Source organism: Mauremys reevesii, linkage group 25 (genome assembly GCF_016161935.1).
Source record: "Mauremys reevesii isolate NIE-2019 linkage group 25, ASM1616193v1, whole genome shotgun sequence".
Classification (NCBI taxonomy): Eukaryota; Metazoa; Chordata; order Testudines; family Geoemydidae; genus Mauremys; species Mauremys reevesii.
This window is the reverse complement of record NC_052647.1, coordinates 5,743,563-5,762,488: the sequence shown is the minus strand read 5'-3', so window position 1 is coordinate 5,762,488 and position 18,926 is coordinate 5,743,563. Positions and strand designations below refer to the sequence as shown.

General features: G+C 50.7%; 1 protein-coding gene and 1 long non-coding RNA gene across 2 annotated transcripts in view; both read right to left on the bottom strand.

Annotated features, from left to right (window-relative positions):
• The window catches only part of LOC120391414 (hepatic lectin-like), a 35,945-nt gene extending 24,992 nt beyond the window's left edge, over window positions 1-10,953 (bottom strand). Inside the window, exons 1-4 of the mRNA XM_039515089.1 lie at window positions 10,776-10,953; window positions 4,901-4,966; window positions 2,920-3,015; window positions 2,010-2,119 (exon numbers count right to left, since the gene is read on the bottom strand). Of these exons, the coding sequence (XP_039371023.1) occupies window positions 2,010-2,045 (36 nt within the window). The 5' untranslated portion in view covers window positions 2,046-2,119; window positions 2,920-3,015; window positions 4,901-4,966; window positions 10,776-10,953. The remainder of the gene's footprint in view (window positions 1-2,009; window positions 2,120-2,919; window positions 3,016-4,900; window positions 4,967-10,775) is intronic.
• Window positions 1-18,926, bottom strand: part of LOC120391433 — a 341,872-nt gene that overhangs the window by 320,315 nt on the left and 2,631 nt on the right. The window lies entirely within an intron of this gene.

Here is an 18,926-nt window from a genome sequence, read left to right as displayed (position 1 = left end):
TTCATTATATTTAATCATGTAAAGCCCAGGAGAGCACAACTCACTCAAAGCAACGAGAAACCGGGGCGGGGGGGGGGGGGCGAAGTTAATATCTTTGACTGGACCAACTTCTGGTACAAGCTTTTGTGCAACTCAGAGCCCTTCTTCAGCTCTGGGGAAGGAAGCAGAGCGAGCAAAATCCAAGCTGGCACAGATCGTTAAGCAGAAGGGGTCATACGCGGTGGGGGCGGTCACTGGAAATGAAGGGGGCAATTGGGGGGAAGAGTGTTATGCATAAAGGGTTTGAGGTGGGCAGCACGGTGTGTTACAAAACTGTTGTAATGAGCCATAAAACCAGCGTCCCTGGTAAGTGCATGGCTTTTGGTGTCTAGCAGCCTCGCCGTTTGAAAGCGTTGTGCCGTTTGCCTTTGAGGACAAGTATGGGAAGGTCAGCTAGGGAGCGATCGCTCTGAGAAAAGCGTTCCCGCACGGGCGAGACGGTGGTTTTGCCTTTGATCATTTGTCTGTGTGAGTTCATTGGCGAAAATGAACAATCCACGTATAAAACAGCCTAAAAGCAGATGCTAAATAGTATAGTCAATGGCTTGCCCACGCTTTGGCTCGTTATGAAATATATTCAAGAGACCAAACAATCAATACCAGTCAAGTTTATTGCTAAAAGCCAATAATCAATCACGGGTTTCAGAGTAGCAGCCGTGTTAGTCTGTATCCGCGAAAAGAACAGGAGTCCTTGTGGCACCTTAGAGACTTAGAGCTTGGCTACACTCGAAACGTCAAAGCGCTGCTGCGGGAGGGCTGCTGCAGCAGCGCTTCGAAGTGTGTGTGTGGTCGCAGCGCCGGCGCAGGGAGAGAGCTCTCCCAGCGCTGCACGTACTCCACCTCCCTGTGGGGATTAGCTTGCGGCGCTGGGAGCCGCGCTCTCAGTGCCGCAGCACTGTTTACACTGGCGCTTTACAGCGCTGTATCTTGCAGTGCTCAGGGGGGTGTTTTCACACCCTGAGCGAAAGTTGCAGCTCTGTAAAGCGCCAGTGTAGCCAAGGCCTAACATTTATTTGAGCATAAGCTTTCGTGGGCTACAGCCCACTTCATGGGATGCACAGAATGGAACATCTAGTGAGGAGATATATATACACACATATACAGAGAGCATGAAAAGGTGGGAATTAATTGGCCTCTCAGAGTTGGTAAGACAACTCCCACCTTTTCATGCTCTCCGTATGCGTATATATCTCCTCACTAGATGTTCCATTCTATGCATCCCATGAAGTGGGCTGTAGCCCACGAAAGCTTATGCTCAAATAAATTTGTTAGTCTCTAAGGTGCCACAAGGACCCCTGTTCTTTTTGAGTAATCATATACTACAGGAAGAAAGGTTGAACAGTATTACCAGTTTCTGGACAGCCATATAATACAGCACCGGGAGGGGTTATCCCATCACTAGAGGAAATCCACCTCCCCGAGACGGGTAGCGCTAAATCAATGGAAGAATTATTCCACCGACTGAGCCCTCCACACTGGGTGTTAGGTCATCTTAACTACATTGCTCGGGGGGGGGGGGGGGATTATTCACCCACATAGGTGGGTCAGTCTGATTTTCTAGTGTAGCCCAGCCCTTAATCTGGTGCAAGGTGGCTCTGTCCCCGAGAAAGCTCCCCACTGGGTGTCCCTTTCCAAACTCCTGCTTCTTTTGTTCTGCCTTGTGGTAACTTTCCATTACTTCCAAGCCTCCCTCACCTTGGACAAGAGCAGAAAGCAGCATCTCCCAGGCAGAGGAAACACATTGTCCCACGGTGTTTAACGTAATGTTGCATGCTGGTCCGTCCCCATTGTGTCTGGCCTGGCAGAGACATGCCGACCTTGCTACCTTCTGGGGCATCCACACAAACATAGGCATTCCATGACCCAGTCATTTCATGGTACAATGTCATACAATCATCCAAAATTCAGAAGTGATACAGCAGGGAGCAAGGGGTGGGGCAGGGGGGCATGGAGCCTTTCACCCCACGTACCTGAGTTTGAGAGGGGAGCCATCCACCCAGAGCCATTGATTTTCCACTTTCTTGTCACTCAGCCCCAGCCAGTATACCCGGGACTTTGTGCGGTTCTTCACCAAGAACGCCTGCAATAGACAAGAACAGACTAAGGGGCTGAATGGGTGGGGGACAGGCCATGCACTCTGCCAATGCCAGGAAGGATGGCCTGGTGAGCAGGGTGCTGACCTAGGACTCAGGAAACCCAGGGTCAAGTCCCAGCTCTGCTACTGACTCCCTATGTGGCCCTGGCCAAGTCCCTGCATCTCTCTATGCCTCAGTTTCCCCCAACTGAACAATAGCCCTGCCCCTGAGGGTGCTAGCAGGATAACAAGATTGAAGTGTGACATGCTGGGGGACAGGGGGAAGGAGCTTAAATGTCATAGATATGTCACCACCTCAAATCCAGCTGGGACTGAGGGCTGTTCCTGGGTGGTGGGTGAAAGGAGTGGGTGTGGTCTCAGTCTAGATCTCAGCCTGAGCTTGTGGGGGGATGGCTGCATGCAGGAAACATAACCTGGTGTGGGGGAAAGGTTCAGGATGGAGCCAGTTAAGGTTTGTCTGGGTGATTGCTTGAAAATACCCCTGCAATTCCCTTCCCCACTGAACTGGGGAGCTGCTGCAGGGGGGGCACCTCAGGGTGGGGGAGGCAGGGAGCCGCCGCAGGGCTCGGGGACAGGGGAGGGCGAAAGGTGGAAGTTTTGCCTACGGCTTGAAACATCCTTGCACCGGCCCTGCTCTCACTGAGAACAACAGAGAATCCCGCAAGGGGAGCTGCCGTGTGCCAAGAGCTTTCTTGAGCATTTGGCCCTGCGGGCCCGTGTCTGCTGCCACCTCCCTCTGATTGCTGCCCTAGCATGGGCACGGCAGCTGGCACTGTGCTCCTCACCCACTCTTTTCTGTAATGCTGTGATGTCCTCTTGCATTTTACTGTGAAGCTCCCTCACAACGGCCAGCTCCCCAGACACCGAAAGATGGACAGCCTCTGGATTGGTGGAGGAAAGGAGGTTAGCAGCCAAAGTGCAGCATTGTCATCTCAGAGCTTCTTGCTCAGCCCCCAACATTGGGCCGCTTACAGATGCCACGGGCCCTGCTCGAAGTCTCCTCTGTGATGGTTGGAACCTGGGCCCCTGGCAACAGTCAGAGCAGCCTCTGGGCTGCTCTAACTCACGCTCTGCCTCCTCTGGGAAGCAGGGAATAACCATGGTGCAGCACACTCCAGCCAAGCCCCTGATCCATCCCTTACACCAGGGGCTGGGAGCCGGATGGGTGCAGGGCTCTGACGCCAGCTCCACACCAATCTGTGATTCCCCCCTGCCCAGGGCACAGGCAATTTCCATCCCCTTCACACCACCTGTGGCCCGGTGTGACACAGGATTGGTCCCTTTAGGCGACTGCAGAGGGACAGTCCCAGGCTGCTTAAGTCCTACTTAAAGACCCCAAATAGGGCTTTGGCAGCCCTTGAGCCAGGTGCTGGCTCCTGGGCAGCCGAACCAGCTACTTGAGAATTGGTAACAAAGTTATTTTCTGTTCGTGTTTCTTTAAAAATCGATCACTCTGAAGGGTTTTTAATTGCTTCAGCGCTAATTAAACCATCGACGCTCGCCCCTAAGAGTTCATCTAAAACGCTTCAGGACAGCCACTGTTCAGCAGAACCCCACCAGAGGTGGGTGGGTACCAAACCTACAGAACTGAGCAATGTGTGAAGGAGGCAGGGTCGGCCAGTGGAGAGAACACTGGCCTGAGGCTCGGGACATCTGAGTTTAATTCCCATCTCTGCTACTAACCTGCTGGGTGCCCTGGGGCAAGTAATTTCCTTGCCCTGTGCCTCAGTTTCCCCATCTGTCAAATGGGGATAATGATACTGCCCTCCTTGCAAAGTACTTTGAGATCTACTGACGAACAGCAGTATACAAGAGCTAGGGATTATTATATCTTCCTTGCCCTCTAGTACCCTCTACTGTTTAGCTGTGTGTTGTAGACCCTATACTGCTGATGGAGATTCTTCTTAAGATCTGCCCTACCCCAGCCTTTGTATTGGTATAACTCTTTCATTTAGGGATATGATTCTTTTTTAAACTGGTCTAGGTATCCCAGTACAACCCCTACAGCAGATCCAGTTATACCGAGTCGAAGGTGCCTTTTACAAGTCGAGTGTATTCCCTCCCTGTGTAGGAATGGCTGTGTTGGTGTAAGTACATTTATACCAGGATAACTGGATCTCCACTAGGAGGATTGTACTGCTTTAAATGGACCAATATAACTCGAGGAGCACAACCTTTGCGTGTAGCCCAGGCTCAGCTGGAGAGGTAGGGACTGTGCTTTCAGAGCAGAAAGGAGATTCATAGAGGGGCAGGGCACAGGGAAAACCCCTCCTGGCTTCTGGGGGGGGGCAGGATTTCACCCACAGATGTTAAGGCCAGAAGGGACCGTTCTGGGCATCTGGGCTGGCTCCCTGCATCGCCCAAGCCAGAGAAAGTCAAAGACCTTCTCTGCATCGTCCCTGCAGTGTTCTGAGAGCCCCAGCTGGGCAGGCCGGGGACAGCCACAGAGCCCTCAGTGGCTACAGACTCTCCATGCCATGGACACCTGGGTCCTGAGAGGTGACTTGCTTAGGCTGAAAGCATTTTGGTCTGTGTTTGTACAAGCTGGGGCTCCTCAGAGCTACCATAAAACACCTAATCATGTACAGCGCCTGCCACACTGGGGTCCTGGGCCATGACTGGGCTCCAAGGAGCTACCATAATACACCAAATAAAAAACTCACCCAAGTCCATAGCCTCAGGTAGATACAGAGCCCACAACCGTGACCTCGCAGTCCCTCACTCTCACTATGATGAGAGGCAGAAGCGTCTCTGTGATTCTCTCACCTACTGTTTTCTGCAGTGCTGCAACCTCTGCTCGGATCTTCTCCCAATCTGCTTGGTTCTGGGACACTGCAAACAGAAATGGCCTTGGGATCAGGAGAGGGGAAAGGTTGCCACAACCAGGCTGGTGTCCTGAGTGGCCATGTGCAGCGTGAGGAGCCCGCCTGTAACGCTAGGGGATGGCAGCAACTGCCTGTCTCCATGGAGAGGAATACGTTGGTAATGGAGGGTTTGCTGCTGACTGCCAGCTGGATCTGTGTGAGTTCCCAATGTAGCCATTTTCATGCTGGGATCCCACATCAGTCAAAAGCCTGAGGGATGCTGTTAGGGTTGCCACCTTTCTAATTGCTGGTAACTGAACCCCCATGGCACCTCCCCTGCCTCACCTCTTCCCCAAGGCCCCATCCCTATCACTTGCTCCTCTCCCTTCCTGGATCCTCCCACCTGCAGATAGGAGGCTGCCCTAGCTGAGAAGGAGCTGGGGCTGGCAAGGGTTAATTGTAGAATCTTATGGTTGGGAGGGACCTCAGGAGATTATCTAGTCCAACCCGCTGCTCAAAGCAAGACCAATTCCCCACATCCATCCCTAAATGGCCCCCTTAAAGATTGAACTCACAACCCTGGGTTTAGCAGGCCAATGCTCAAGCCATTAAGCTAGCCCTCTCCCTCACCCTGTGACAACCAGGCTTTTGGTTTGGGTGCCATTTAGGGTTGCCAGATCCTGAAAACCAGTCACCTGACAACCTTTAATAGGCCCGGCACAGAAGCCAAAAACCAAACTGTCCGGGTGAAAACCAGACAGGTGGTAACCCTAGATGCCATGGGATTCAGCATAAGGATTGATTCGCAGCTCCCAGCTACAAACGACCAGCAAATCTACTGCAAATGGGAGCAGCTCATGGTATGGTGGGAGGCCCTTTAAGAGAGGCTTCAGGTCCAGCTCCCCTCCATTCCTGCTTGTTGCCCAGAGTAGAGGGATTCTGGGAGTTCAAGTCTAGAGAGATTCATGGGAGTTAGAGGCTGACAAGGCATGCTGGGTAAAGTGCCGTGGGGATTGTGACGCACGGCAAGAAAGGGTTAAACATCCTGCAAAATAAATATCCCTCCAAAGAGACCTGGGGGGATAAGGTTTGTGGTTTTATGTATTTACAGATGTAAGCAGAGTCTGAATGAGCTCTCCCCTGCCATCTAGTGGTGAGCTATGGGAAAAGACTTCAGAAGCAAAAGAGTTCAGATTTTGACCCTCTGGAACAAGGAGAAAGAGGACAAGTTTATCATGCAAATAAAGCCACAGGTTAACCCTAAAATACCAACCCCCCAAGGAAATGGTTCAACTGAAAGCCTATGTTAAGGAAGGTCAAGAAAAAGCTGCAAAGGTTCAAAAGGGATATTGAACAAGCTGACCTAAAGAATGATTTGTCTAAACCAAAGACTTGGCACGACAAAAATGTTTGTAAATGTACCCTTGTGACAGAACTGATGTTAATGTTTGTCATAACTATAAAGGGAAGGGTAACAACCCTCCTGTGTACAATACTATAAAGTCCCTCCTGGCCAGAGACACCAAAATCCTTTTTTCGCTTTCCTCCGCAGCATGGGGCAGGGGTCGCTTGCTGGAGGATTATCTGCTACTTGATGCCTTTGAATCAGGATTTGGGGACTTCAACAGCTGAGTCAAGGGAGAGAATTATTTCAGGAGTGGGTGGGTCAGCTTTTGTGGCCTGCATCTTGCGGGAGGTCAGACTAGATGATCATAATGGTCCCTTCTGATCTTAAGTTCTATGATTCTACCTGTAAAGGGGTAAGAAGCTCAGGTAACCTGGCTGACACCTGACCCAAAGGACCAATAAGGGGACATGATACTTTCAAATCTTGTTGGGGAGAGGCTTTTGTTTGTGCTCTTTGTTTTGGGTTTTGTTCTCTCTTGGGATGAAGAGGGGCCGGACATCAATCCATGCTCTCCAAATCTTTCTGAACCAGTCTCAAACTTGTAAGTAACAGCCAGGCAAGGCGTGTTAGTTTTATCTTTGTTTCCTCAACTTGTAAATGTTCCTTTTGCTAGAGGGTTTACCTCTGTTTGCTGTAACTTTGAACCTAAGGCTAGAGGAGGTTCCTCTGGGCTCTTTGAATCTGATTACCCTGTAAAGTTATTTTCCGTCCCGACTTTACGGAGATGATTTTAACCTTTTTTTTTCATTAAAATTCTTCTTTTAAGAACCTGATTGATTTTGTCATTGTTTTAAGATCCAAGGGTTTTGGATCTGTGTTCACCAGGACTAACTGGTGAGGGGATACTCTCAAGCCTTTCCTTTTCACCCAGGAAAAGGGGTGTAAGGATTGGGGGAAGGGGGGAATTAGTCTCAAATCTGCCCAGGAAAGGGGGGGGTTAGAGACTAGGGAAATATTTGGGGAAAGGCAGAGTTCCAAGTGGCTCTTCCCTAAGATTTGGAACACACTTGGTGGTGGCAGCTTACTGTAAACCTAAGCTGGTAAATAAGCTTACGGGGCTTTCATGTGGGTCCCCACATCTGTACCCTAGAGTTCAGAGTGGGGAAGGAACTCTGACAATGTTATTGCTAATGATTGTAACTAACTTGTTGCTGATACCAAGAACTGTAAAAATGTAAAATGTGCAGGTCTTTTGGAAAAAGCCCTGGAACATGTTAAGAGTGGTACATAAGAGAAACCCTTCTGATTATGTTGTTTGGTTCTACAAGAACACACTTTGTGTTAAAAAGCCTAATAATGTTGTGGCTTCACAGCTAATGCATAGACATGTTTCTAAAACTTTCCACAGCAGAAAAACTACTACAAGCTTGAACTGCTGTGCACGAAGTGAAACTGAAGTACAACAGCTCACAGCCTCCATGGCTGAATGCCAAAGTAAGTGCTCTCTGAAGAACACTAATGGCTATGTTAATTTGGCCTTACAAATAATTCAATGTAAACACAGCTCCTATCAATCTGGGGAGATCCTTAAAGTGTATCTGGGGCTCTAATTTTGCCCTTTTAAAATAAAAATATTTAAATATATGAATCATAGAATCTCAGGGTTGGAAGGGACCTCAGGAGGTCATCTAGTCCAACCCCCTGCTCAAAGCAGGACCAAACCCAACTAAATCATCCCAGCCAGGGCTTTGTCAAGCCTGACCTTAAAAACCTCTAAGGAAGGAGATTCCACCACCTCCCTAGGTAACCCATTCCAGTTCTTCACCACCCTACTAGTGAAAAAGTTTTTCCTAATGTCCAGCCTAAACCTCCCACTCTGCAACTTGAGACCATTACTCCTTGTTCTGTCATCTTCTACCACTGAGAACAGTCTAGATGCATCCTCTTTGGAACCCCCTTTCAGGTAGTTGAAAGCAGCTATCAAATCCCCCCTCATTCTTCTCTTCTGAAGGCTAAACAATCCCAGTTCCCTCAGCCTCTCCTCATTAGTCATGTGCTCCAGCCCCCTAATCATTTTTGTTGCCCTCCGCTGGACTCTCTTCAATTTATCCACATCCTTCTTGTAGTGTGGGGCCCAAAACTGGAAACAGTACTCCAAATGAGGCCTCACCAGTGCTGAGTAGAGGGGAATGATCACATCCCTCGATCTGCTGGAAATGCCCCTACTTATACAACCCAAAATGCCATTAGCCTTCTTGGCAACAAGGGCACACTGTTGACTCATATTCAGCTTTTCATCCACCGTAACCCCTAGGTCCTTTTCTGCAGAACTGCTGCCCAGCCATTCGGTCCCTAGTCTGTAGCAGTGCATGGGATTCTTCCGTCCTAAGTGCAGGACTCTGCACTTGTCCTTGTTGAACCTCATCATATTTCTTTTGGCCCAATCCTCTAATTTGTCTAGGTCCCTCTGTATCCTATCCCTTCCCTCCAGCGTATCAACCACTCCTCCCAGTTTAGTGTCATCTGCAAACTTGCTAAGGGTGCAGTCCACACCATCCTCCAGATCGTTAATGAAGATATTGAATAAAACCTGCCCCAGCACCGACCCTTGGGGCACTCCACTTGATACCGGCTGCCAACTAGACATGGAACCATTGATCACTACCCGTTGAGCCCGACCATCTAGCCAGTTTTCTATCCACCTTACCGTCCATTCATCCAGCCCAGACTTCTTTAACTTGCTGGCAAGAATACTGTGGGAGACTGTATCAAAAGCTTTGCTAAAGTCCAGAAATAGCACATCCACTGCTTTCCCCTCATCCACAGAACCGGTTATCTCATCATAGAAGGCAATTAGATTAGTCAGGCATGACTTGCCCTTGGTGAATCCATGCTGACTGTCCCTGATCACTTTCCCCTCCTTTAAGTGGTTCAGAATTGATTCCTTGAGGACCTGTTCCATGATTTTTCCAGGGACTGAGGTGAGACTGACTGGCCTGTAGTTCCCTGGATCTTCCTTCTTCCCTTTTTTAAAGATGGGCACTACATTAGCCTTTTTCCAGTCATCCGGGACCTCCCCCGATCGCCATGATTTTTCAAAGATAATGGCCAATGGCTCTGCAATCTCATCGGCCAACTCCTTTAGCACCCTCGGATGCAGCGCATCCGGCCCCATGGACTTGTGCTCGTCCAGCTTTTCTAAATATTCTCGAATTACTTCTTTCCCCACAGAGAGCTGGTCACCTCCTCCCCATACCGTGCTGCAGAGTGCAGCTGTCTGGGAGCTGACCTTGTCTGTGAAGACAGAGGCAAAAAAAGCATTGAGTACACTAGCTTTCTCCACATCCTCTGTCACTAGGTTCCCTCCCTCATTCAGCAAGGGGCCCACACTTTCCTTGACTTTCTTCTTGTTGCTAACATAACTGAAGAAATGCTACTTGTTACTCCTAACATCTCTGGCTAGCTGCAACTCCAAGTGTGATTTGGCCTTCCTAATTTCACTCCTGCATGCCTGAGTAATACTTTTATACTCCTCCCTGGTTATTTGTCCAATCTTCCACTTCTTGTAAGCTGTTTGTTTGTGTTTAAGACGAGCAAGGATTTCACTGTTGAGCCAAGCTGGTCGCCTGCCATATTTACTTTTCTTCCTACACATCAGGATGGTTTGTTCCTGCAACCTCAATAAGGTTTCTTTAAAATACAGCCAGCTTTTCTTGACTCCTTTCCCCATATGGAGAGATCCCTGTTTCACAGAACTAAGGGGTCATTGAGTCCAACCTCCTGCCTACACTAGCAGGACCAAGTACTGATTTTGCCCCAGATTCCTAAGTGGCCCCTTCAAGGACTGAACTCACAACCCTGCATTTAGCAGGCCAATGCTCAAACCACTGAGCTATTCCTCCTACCTACCACATCAGTCTCATGTTAGGGGTGTGACACGTGGCTAGAAAGGGTTAAACATTCTGCAAAATAAATAACCCTCAAAAGGCATGTGGGGAGATAACGTCTGTGGTTTTGTGTATTTACAGATGTATGGGTAGGGTGGACAATGTAATTAACAGTCTCTGTCTGTGCTGTATTCCGATAATTCAGAGGTCAAAAGAAGATCCTATCATGTAAATAAATTGTAAACACAGGCTCTCTCAGTAGTCATCTCTCTTTGAAATGGACTGTGAATGGTGGAGGAACAAGCAAATGGCCTTATGTTAATTCGTATAGCTAAGTACAGATGATGGACCTCCTTCAAAGTCATCCTAATTACCTTTTGTTCCCAGAGGGAATTCCAGCTTGTCAAAAGACATGAAATTGTATAAAGGAGCCTTGGGTCCTGAATCTGTCATCTCAGATCTGCTTAAGCTTCATCAGGGGAAGTTTGAGTCATAAGATTGAGATCCCAGTTATGCTGGTACGCCCTGAATATGAGATTTGGACATTGGACTATAACCTATGAACTATTTCTGAAAGAACTCTTTGCCACTACAAAGCTCACCATCTCTGCTGTGAATCTGCACCTCAGTGGATTGAACTCACGTCTGTACGTATATTTTTGCTCAGGAACAGGTTATTGGGCTCCCCTTCATTCCACTTCCTGAACGAGAAGAGAGAGATGAGCTCTTAACCCGCGGACTCCCCGTCCCAGAGGAGATACACCCCCAGTAAGCTGGGCCCCACCTTCAGTGTAACCTACAGCAGCCTTTGGGTTCATTTAACTTATGCTCAGGCCCTGGTGGGGTCCTGGAAAGCTTAGAACAACCAGAGCCTAGCAGGGCTCCAGCTCCTGCCCCAGGGGCTGTTGTGCCAGCTCTTCTCCAGCCTCTTTATGCTGGTTATAACCTGGGCGAGGGTCGGGGAGCAGATTAAGGCTCCTTCAAAATCCCTTGATGCTGCCAGAGCAGCGTAAAGGGCCCTAAAGCAACGGAATATTGGGCCCATTGTGATGTTGCACCCATATGATTAAATGTATAAATGTATCATTCTTGTACCTGAAACTAGAAATATGAAATATAACTCTGAGGTCATATTGTAATTATGCAAAGTGTGGGCCATTAATGGTGGTTTGGAATCTTGATGGCTCCCATCACTTAGGACAATTGGTTGTAAATGGCCCTGTTTACTTGCAAGCCTTCCTGTGAGTCAGGCCAGGCAGAATGAAGGCTTGGGGGGGTCTCACAGGACATGCGACCATGTCACCTGGTACTGGCATCCATCTTAACCCTGGGGCTTTTCCATTTGGAAGGAGGGGTGGGGTCCCAGAGAGACAAAAGATTCCTGCCAGGTGCCAAAGCTATATAAGGGAGTGGAACAGAACAAAGGAGTTTCCAGTCATGAGAAATCGCCTAGTTACCACCTGAGCTGGAGCTAACAAGAACTGTACCAGGGGAAAGGATTAGCCCAGACAAGGAAGGAGTCCAGTCTGTGAAAGAAGCTTATTGGAACATCTCTGAGGGTGAGATTTTATCTCTACTCAGTTTCTTATTGTCTTAGGCTTAGACTTGCGGGTTTTGTTTTATTTTGCTTGGTAACTTACTTTGTTCTGTCAGTTATTACTTGGAACCACTTAAATCCTACCTTTTATACTTAAGAAAATCACTTTTGCTTATTAATTCATACCTGGGGGAGCAAACAGCTGTGCATATCTCTCTATCAGAGTTATAAAGGTGGACAATTTATGAATTTAACCTGTATAAGCTTTATACAGAGTAAAATGGATTCATCTCGGGTTTGGATCCCATTGGGAGCTGGATGTCTGGGTGCTGGAGACAGGGGCTCTTCTTAAACTGTTTTCAGTTAAGTCTGCATCTTTGTGGCATGTGGATCAGACCCTGGCCCTGTGCTGGAGCAGACTGGCATGTCTGGCTGAACAATGCAGTGTCCTGGAGGCCCAACCTTACAGAGAAAATGGGCTCAGAGGTAGTCTCAGCACATCAGGTGACAGTTCCAAGGGGGTTTCTGTGACCAAACGCGTCACATCCACTCCATTACTTTAATCCAGTGCTAGCGGGGATTACAGCAAGTAGAGGGACCAATATGGCTGCCCATGATGCCAGGCTGAATACTCTGCATGGGGAGTGGGGGGGTTGAAAAATGTGCACCCCAATCTCAAGAGTTTGTGACATTCCCCCTAGAGGAGACAGATCTTTTATACTGAAGTATCCAAATGAATGTGGGGCCAGAGACAGCATTACCTGCTCACAGGGAAGGCATCGTGACTAGACCACTAGAGGAAAACAGCCTACTACTAGTTAATGGCATAAGTGGGGGAGGGCTGCGCTGTTGAAGGCCCTGCTGCAAGGGTAGAGGCTGCTACTCACACACGCCGTGGCAGCACAAGCTTCCCCTCACCACAATGTCTCAGACCAGACCAGCCTTGGAGAGACCCCTCTGTAGGCTGAGAGGGGCGCTCTGTCCCTGTTACCCATTCCATCCTGCAGACAGCCTGCAGTTTGAACATGAGCAAAAAATGGCAAAAACTCGATTGGAAGAGGAGCAAGCCTTGGCCCAGCTGGAGAAAGAGTCTGATAAAAGAAAGAAAGAAGCTGCTAAGAGAGAGGAGAAAGCTCGTAGGGGGTGTCTGGAGCTGCTGGCCCTCTGACCCTGTGGCTCCTGCTGCTGCCTGGTGGGTCCCCGGCTGCGTCCTGCTGCTCGGGCTGCTCCCAGCCCCTCCCCCCGGGGGAGTGTCTGCTCCCCTCCCCCGCTCCCCCTGCCCCAGCCACCCCCAGCCAGCCCCGTCACCCCCCCCCAGCCCCCTGCCTGCCCCCCTCCCCCGCTCCCCCTGCCCCAGCCACCCCCAGCCAGCCCCTGTCACCCCAGCCCCTGCCTGCCCCCTCCCCGCTCCCCTGCCCCAGCCACCCCAGCCAGCCCCTGTCACCCTCCCCAGCCCCTGCCTGCCCCCTCCCCGCTCCCCTGCCCCAGCCACCCCAGCCAGCCCCTGTCACCCTCCCCAGCCCCTGCCTGCCCCCTCCCCGCTCCCCTGCCCCAGCCAGCCCCTGACACCCTCCCCAGTCCCCAGTCTGCACCCCTCCCCGCTACCCCTGCCCCAGCCACCCGCTGCAGCCAGACCCTGTCACCCTCCCCAGCCCCTGTCTGCACCCCTCCCTGCTCCCCTGCCCCAGCCACCCCAGCCACCCCAGCCAGCCCCTGCCCCAGCCCCTGTCTGCACCTCCCCCTCCCCTGCCCCAGCCACCCCAGCCAGCCCCTGACACCTCCCCAGCCCCTGCCTGCACCTCCCCACTCCCCTGCCCCAGCCACCCCCAGCCAGCCCGTCACCCTCCCCACCCCTGTCTGCATCCCTCCCCGCCCCAGCCACCCCCAGCCAGCCCCTGTCACCTCCCCCAGCCCCTGTCTGCACCCCCTTCCTGCAGCCACCCCGTCTGCCCCCTCCCCCACAACCCCTGCCACAGCCACCCACTGCCTGCAGCCAGCCCCTGCCACACCCCCTGCCCACAGCCACCCCCTGCTAGCCCCGTCTGCATCACTTGCCCACAGCCAGCCCCTGTTGCAGCCAGCCTGTGTCACACTCCCTGCCTCCAGCTAGCCCTGCCCCACGCCCCTGCCTGCAGCCAGCCCCATGTCCAGTGGTGCCCTGCAGTTCCCAGGGCAGTAACCCTGCACACCTGCTTCAATGAGGGGGGGCATGGAGCAGCTGGGACCCACACATGTGCACACCCTAGGGTGACCAGACAGCAGGTGTGAAAAATCAGGACAGGGGATGAGGGGTAATAGGAGCCTATATAAGAAAAAGACCAAAAATTGAGACTGTCCCTATAAAATAGGGACATCTGGTCACCCTAGCACACCCCAAAGGGAGTGGCGGGGACCCACACATGTGAAACGGAGCTCATTTCTAGTTCAGGCCCATCTTTTTAAAAAAGAACTTTAAGTAGGGTTAACATACATCTGTATTTTCCTGGACATGTCCGGCTTTTCGGTTCTTAAATCGCTGTCTGGGCGGAATTTTTAAAATTTAAAAATTCCTCCCGGGAAAATACGGACGTATGGTAACCCTGTTGGTACAAAAAATACATGCTCTGGCACATCCCTTAAATCAGAACTTTTTATAGAGAACCGGTTGTTAAGATTTTAGCAGCTCATCACTGCAAATGTACCCCAACACTGCCACCTTTTATGTAGATGCTGTTACTGTGTGTTCAGTAGAAGGTGGCTCCATAATTTGTGCCAGTGCTATGTATGGGAGTGGTAATGGAAAATTCATAGAGAGTGTAAAAGTCAATGGTAAAAGCTGTTTAGGGCAAATTACGGCATCTCACATCACTCTTGTTAAAGCAGATCTAGTCATAGAGGAAGATTATTTACCAAATCAGAGTGTGAATGTTGTGATCCTCTATGAGTTTCCTGTCCGTGTGCCTTTAGCCAGAATCCACCTCGAATGGAATGGGGCTAAGCAGGAACGTATAGCTGGGGTAAGGAAGTTATTGCCTAAAGATCTTTTAATTGGGGAAAATGTTAAAGCTTTGTTCAGTTTAGGTAGCCAGTTACAGGACAGGAATGGTCTTACACCTATGTCTATTGTGGGCAATGATTTGCCTGAGGAGGTTGCTCCAAAGGTTTGTCTGTGCAGGAAAGCAGTGTGTCTGTGAGTGGAGTTTCTAAATGTCTGTCTAATGTCTCAGAAGTGAATCTGGAGTTAGATCAAGAGCAGAAAGATCTCATTGGTGAGGAAAATGTTTCTCAGGAGGAAATTAAAGGAAAAGGTCAGGTGGAAGCCCTAACTGGGGAAGGAAAGGGTAGATTTGTGATGGGTGATGGATTGGTGGCTAGTGCAGCTTGTAAAAGTGAACCTGAAATGCGTAACTGTGATTTGCTGAAAGCAGCTCAGTGTAGTGAAAAAAGCAGCAGCTTCTCCATTGGGAGTGGCAATGTGCCTGGTAGGGAAAGTTTGGAGAAGCCTAGGCAGCCTTGTGAGCTGATGGCTTTGTCTAGTCAGCAGTTTGGGAAGACAAGGATAGTGGAAGATGAGTGTCCTATCCCTTACCTGTTTCCTGTGTGGAGAAATGTGACCGTGAAGGAAATGTGCCTGTGTCTGTCAGGGGTATTGACTTGCCTATGGAGGAAGCTACCCCAGTCTCCAAGCAATTGTCTGTGAACAGCCCTGTGTGCTGGGACAAGGGAAATGAGCTCCCAAGCTGTGTGTCTGGTGAAGGAGAATGTGTCTCCGGCTCTTCTGTGTCTGTGGAGCAGACAGAAGGTGCCTTTCAGCCTGTGATGGTTGAGGGTGATTCAGTTGTCTCGGAGTTGGTTGTAAATACAGCTAAAGCCCAGGAAGGGGATGGTCCTAAGTTTGTGTCTGCTGGGGAGAATGGCACTATAACTAGGTTGCATCCAGTTAGTGTCTTAGCAAAGTCCCAGAGACCAGACAATTCTGGTGCTTGTAGTTTGCCAGTTGCTAATGTGTGGTTGGAAAGGGTGTAGCAACTCTGTCTAATCAGGGTGATACCCTAGCCAGGCCATAAGGAGAGCATGAAGGTGATTTAATTGTGTTACCTACTAACAGTTTGACAACTTGTAGCAAGAAGGAAAAGATTCCTGAACTTGTTCATGGCCAAGGGAAGGAGAATGCTTCTAACCTGTTATCTAGAAAGTCTATAAGTTTGCCTGAAAAGGAATTGTGTAGGAATCTGCCTGATGGTGATTCTGAATGTAAGTGAGACCCAGCAAGAGTCTGTGGTTGCTCAGGAAAGTGTTTCCTTTAGAGCAAGCCCTAGGTGAAGCAGGGAAGGGCAGAATTTCTGAGAGGGGTGAATTGCTGCTTAGAGAAGCTCCTAGGGAAAGGAATCCTCATGGTAACCTGTGGAAGCAGTTTACTGCAACTGAAGGGTGTGAACGTGATTTAATCAAGGAAGTTTCAGTTCCTAACAGCCAGAAATTTTCTGTTGTGAATGGATCCACTGACGTTCCCTTTGAAAGATCCAGTGTGGGTAGCTTTGAAAAGATCTCAGATGGAGTAGAAGCAGTTAAGGAAGTTGAGCAGCCTTATAACCAAGTGGCTGGGTTTGACCAGCTTGTTGGGAAGACAATGGTGTTGGAACAGGAATGTCTCCATGCTGATTCTGTGAGTGAGCAGTCTGTGCTTCGGGGTCTGAGGACAGATTTGGTTACTGGTGTTTCAGAGCAAAACAGTTTTATGGCTGAATGCTTCTGGATGCAGGGGAGCAAGCAAACTCTCACCCTCAGACCCTTTGGATTTGTGTGGTATCTCTGTAAGACAGAGTCCAGCCTTGGAATCGGTAGCAGCTAAGAAGTTAAAAGCTAGTGTTTGTGTTGATGCAGATTACCTGGCTGGCAGGGAAAAGAAAGACTTGCTAATAGCTGTTAGCACAGAGAGCCCACCCCATCAGCCAGTGACTTCTGTTAGGCAAAAGCAAATCCAATCCCCTGTTGTTCAAACTAAGTTTTACCTTGAGTTTGTAAAGAGATTCAATCATGTTATTGATCATGACTTTGATAAACCATTTCTGTTACACTGGTGTGGCTTCTAATCCAACAGTAGCTGTAGTGAGACTGACCCAAGGATGGGGAGCACTTGGGATGCAGTCAGTGATGTTTGTGTCATCCCTTCCTGCATCAATTTTGCGTTGGGGATGTGACGTTATTGATATAAACTGGGACCATATAGAACAGGGTTTGCAACCAAGGTCCTGTAGTGGCACCAAATCTTATGTAAAGGGGGTCATATAAGGTGTCTAAGACCTGGTTATGAGCTGCTGGTTATGTTTATGCTGTCTATATGTATGTATCATTTTGTAGTTGAAGTTATAACCAGTGATGAGCTGCCAAAATATTAACAACCGGTTCCCTCCTCCTCACCCCATGAGGGGGTCATGCCCCCCCCGGGGACTCCTGCCCCATCCAACCTCCCCATGTTCCTTGACAGCCCCCCCCCCAGGACCCGGGCCCGAGCCACCCCCTTCCCTGTCCCCGGACTGCCCCTTGCCACCCCCTCCAACCCCTTCTCTCATTCCTGATGGCACCCTGGGACCCCGACCCCAGCCAACCACCCCTTCACTCTCTCCCCTGACTGTCCCTGGAATACCGACCCCTAACTGCCCCCTGGGACCCTTGCCCCGTTCAATCCCTCTCTTCCCTGCCCTCTGACCGCTCCGACACTAATCCACCCGCCCCCCAACTCCCCTGCCTTCTATCCAACACGCCCTCCCTGCTCCCTTACCGTGCTGCCTGGAGGTGGGGGCCCAGCTGGGCTGGGACCGGAGCCACCCGGCCGAGGTCCCGGCCGGACCCAGGGGCCAGGCAGGAGCCGCGCCGCGCTGCCTGGCGAGGTCGCAGCTGGACCCAGAGAGCAGGAGCCGCGCCGCCCGGCCCCAGGGTCCAGCCGCGACCTCGCCGGGTGGCGCCTGGAGCCCTCCTCCCGCTGGCGCCCCCGGCCCCAGCTCACCTGGTGGAAGCCGCTGCTTCATTCTCAGCCCTCCCAGGCTTCCCGCGCGAACAGCTGATTCGCAGGAAGCGGGGACGGGGGAGGAGAAGCCTCGGGAGCGTTCAGGGAGGAGGCAGAGCGGAGTGAGGTGAGCTGGGGCCGGGAAGGGTAGGGAGCTGCTAGAGCTTTGTTAAATTTAAAAGCCCTTTTGCAACTAGTTGTCCTTCCAGAAACAACCGATTCTAAACAGGCTTCTAAATTTAACAACCAGTTCTCGCGAACCGGTGCAAACCGGCTGCATCTCACCACTGACTGTATGGTTTTTCAAATAGCACACCAAGTGAAGGCTGGGCTCAGTAAGAGGCACATCTTTAAAATAATGCAAGTAGATGGAATCAGGTAGTATAGATACTGCTGAGCCAATGTCCAACATTAGCTGAATAGAGTGTGATTTGCCTGAGGGTATGGCAGATATCTGGTGGTGTCAGTGAAGGCCCAGCTGGTTATTATGGCTAATGAAGCCCCCAAACTGTGGAGAATTTAGGAACCCTTTTCCTGGAAATGTCACCCCATATTTCTGCTGTTTGCTCCTCTAAATGGGGCTTTTGGTGAAATCCAACAAAGCGCCGTTTGTCCTCATACCCGTGGATATCTGCCCTGTGCAGTGCCAAGGCATGGGGAGCTCAGAAGCTCCTGTTCCCCAGCAACACACATGGCAAGGGCGGGGTGGGGTATGTTTTCTGCCAGATGAGTCCACGTGCCCAGACAAATGGGGAAGCTTTGCCTTTGGTTACAAATATTGTCACTCCCTGCCCCCTAGCAAGCAAGTAAGGAGCATGGGCCCAAGGGACCAAATAAGATGTGACTTAACCAAGGTGGCTCACAACACAGGCAGCAGCAGAGCTGGGACTAGAACCCAGGAGTCCTGGCTCCCAACAAACCACCACCCACTCCAAGGCCCAGATCTTGGATTAGAACCCAGGAGTCCTGGCTCCCAGCCACCCCTCCCGAGCTCTAACCACTAGTCCCCTCCCAGAGCTGGGAATAGACCCCAAGAGTCCTGGCTCCCAGCCCCCACACTTCCATAGGGGACCTACCAGTAGCTGGGGCTAGCTCTATGCATGGCCCAAGGAAACTGGTGCCCAGCAATGCCAGGCTGGGCTAGGAGGGGGTACTCAGGAGCTGAGCGCAGCTCAGTGAGTGGATGGGGGTGTTCCCCAACTCAGCAGGGGGGTGTCTCAGGGTGAGGTT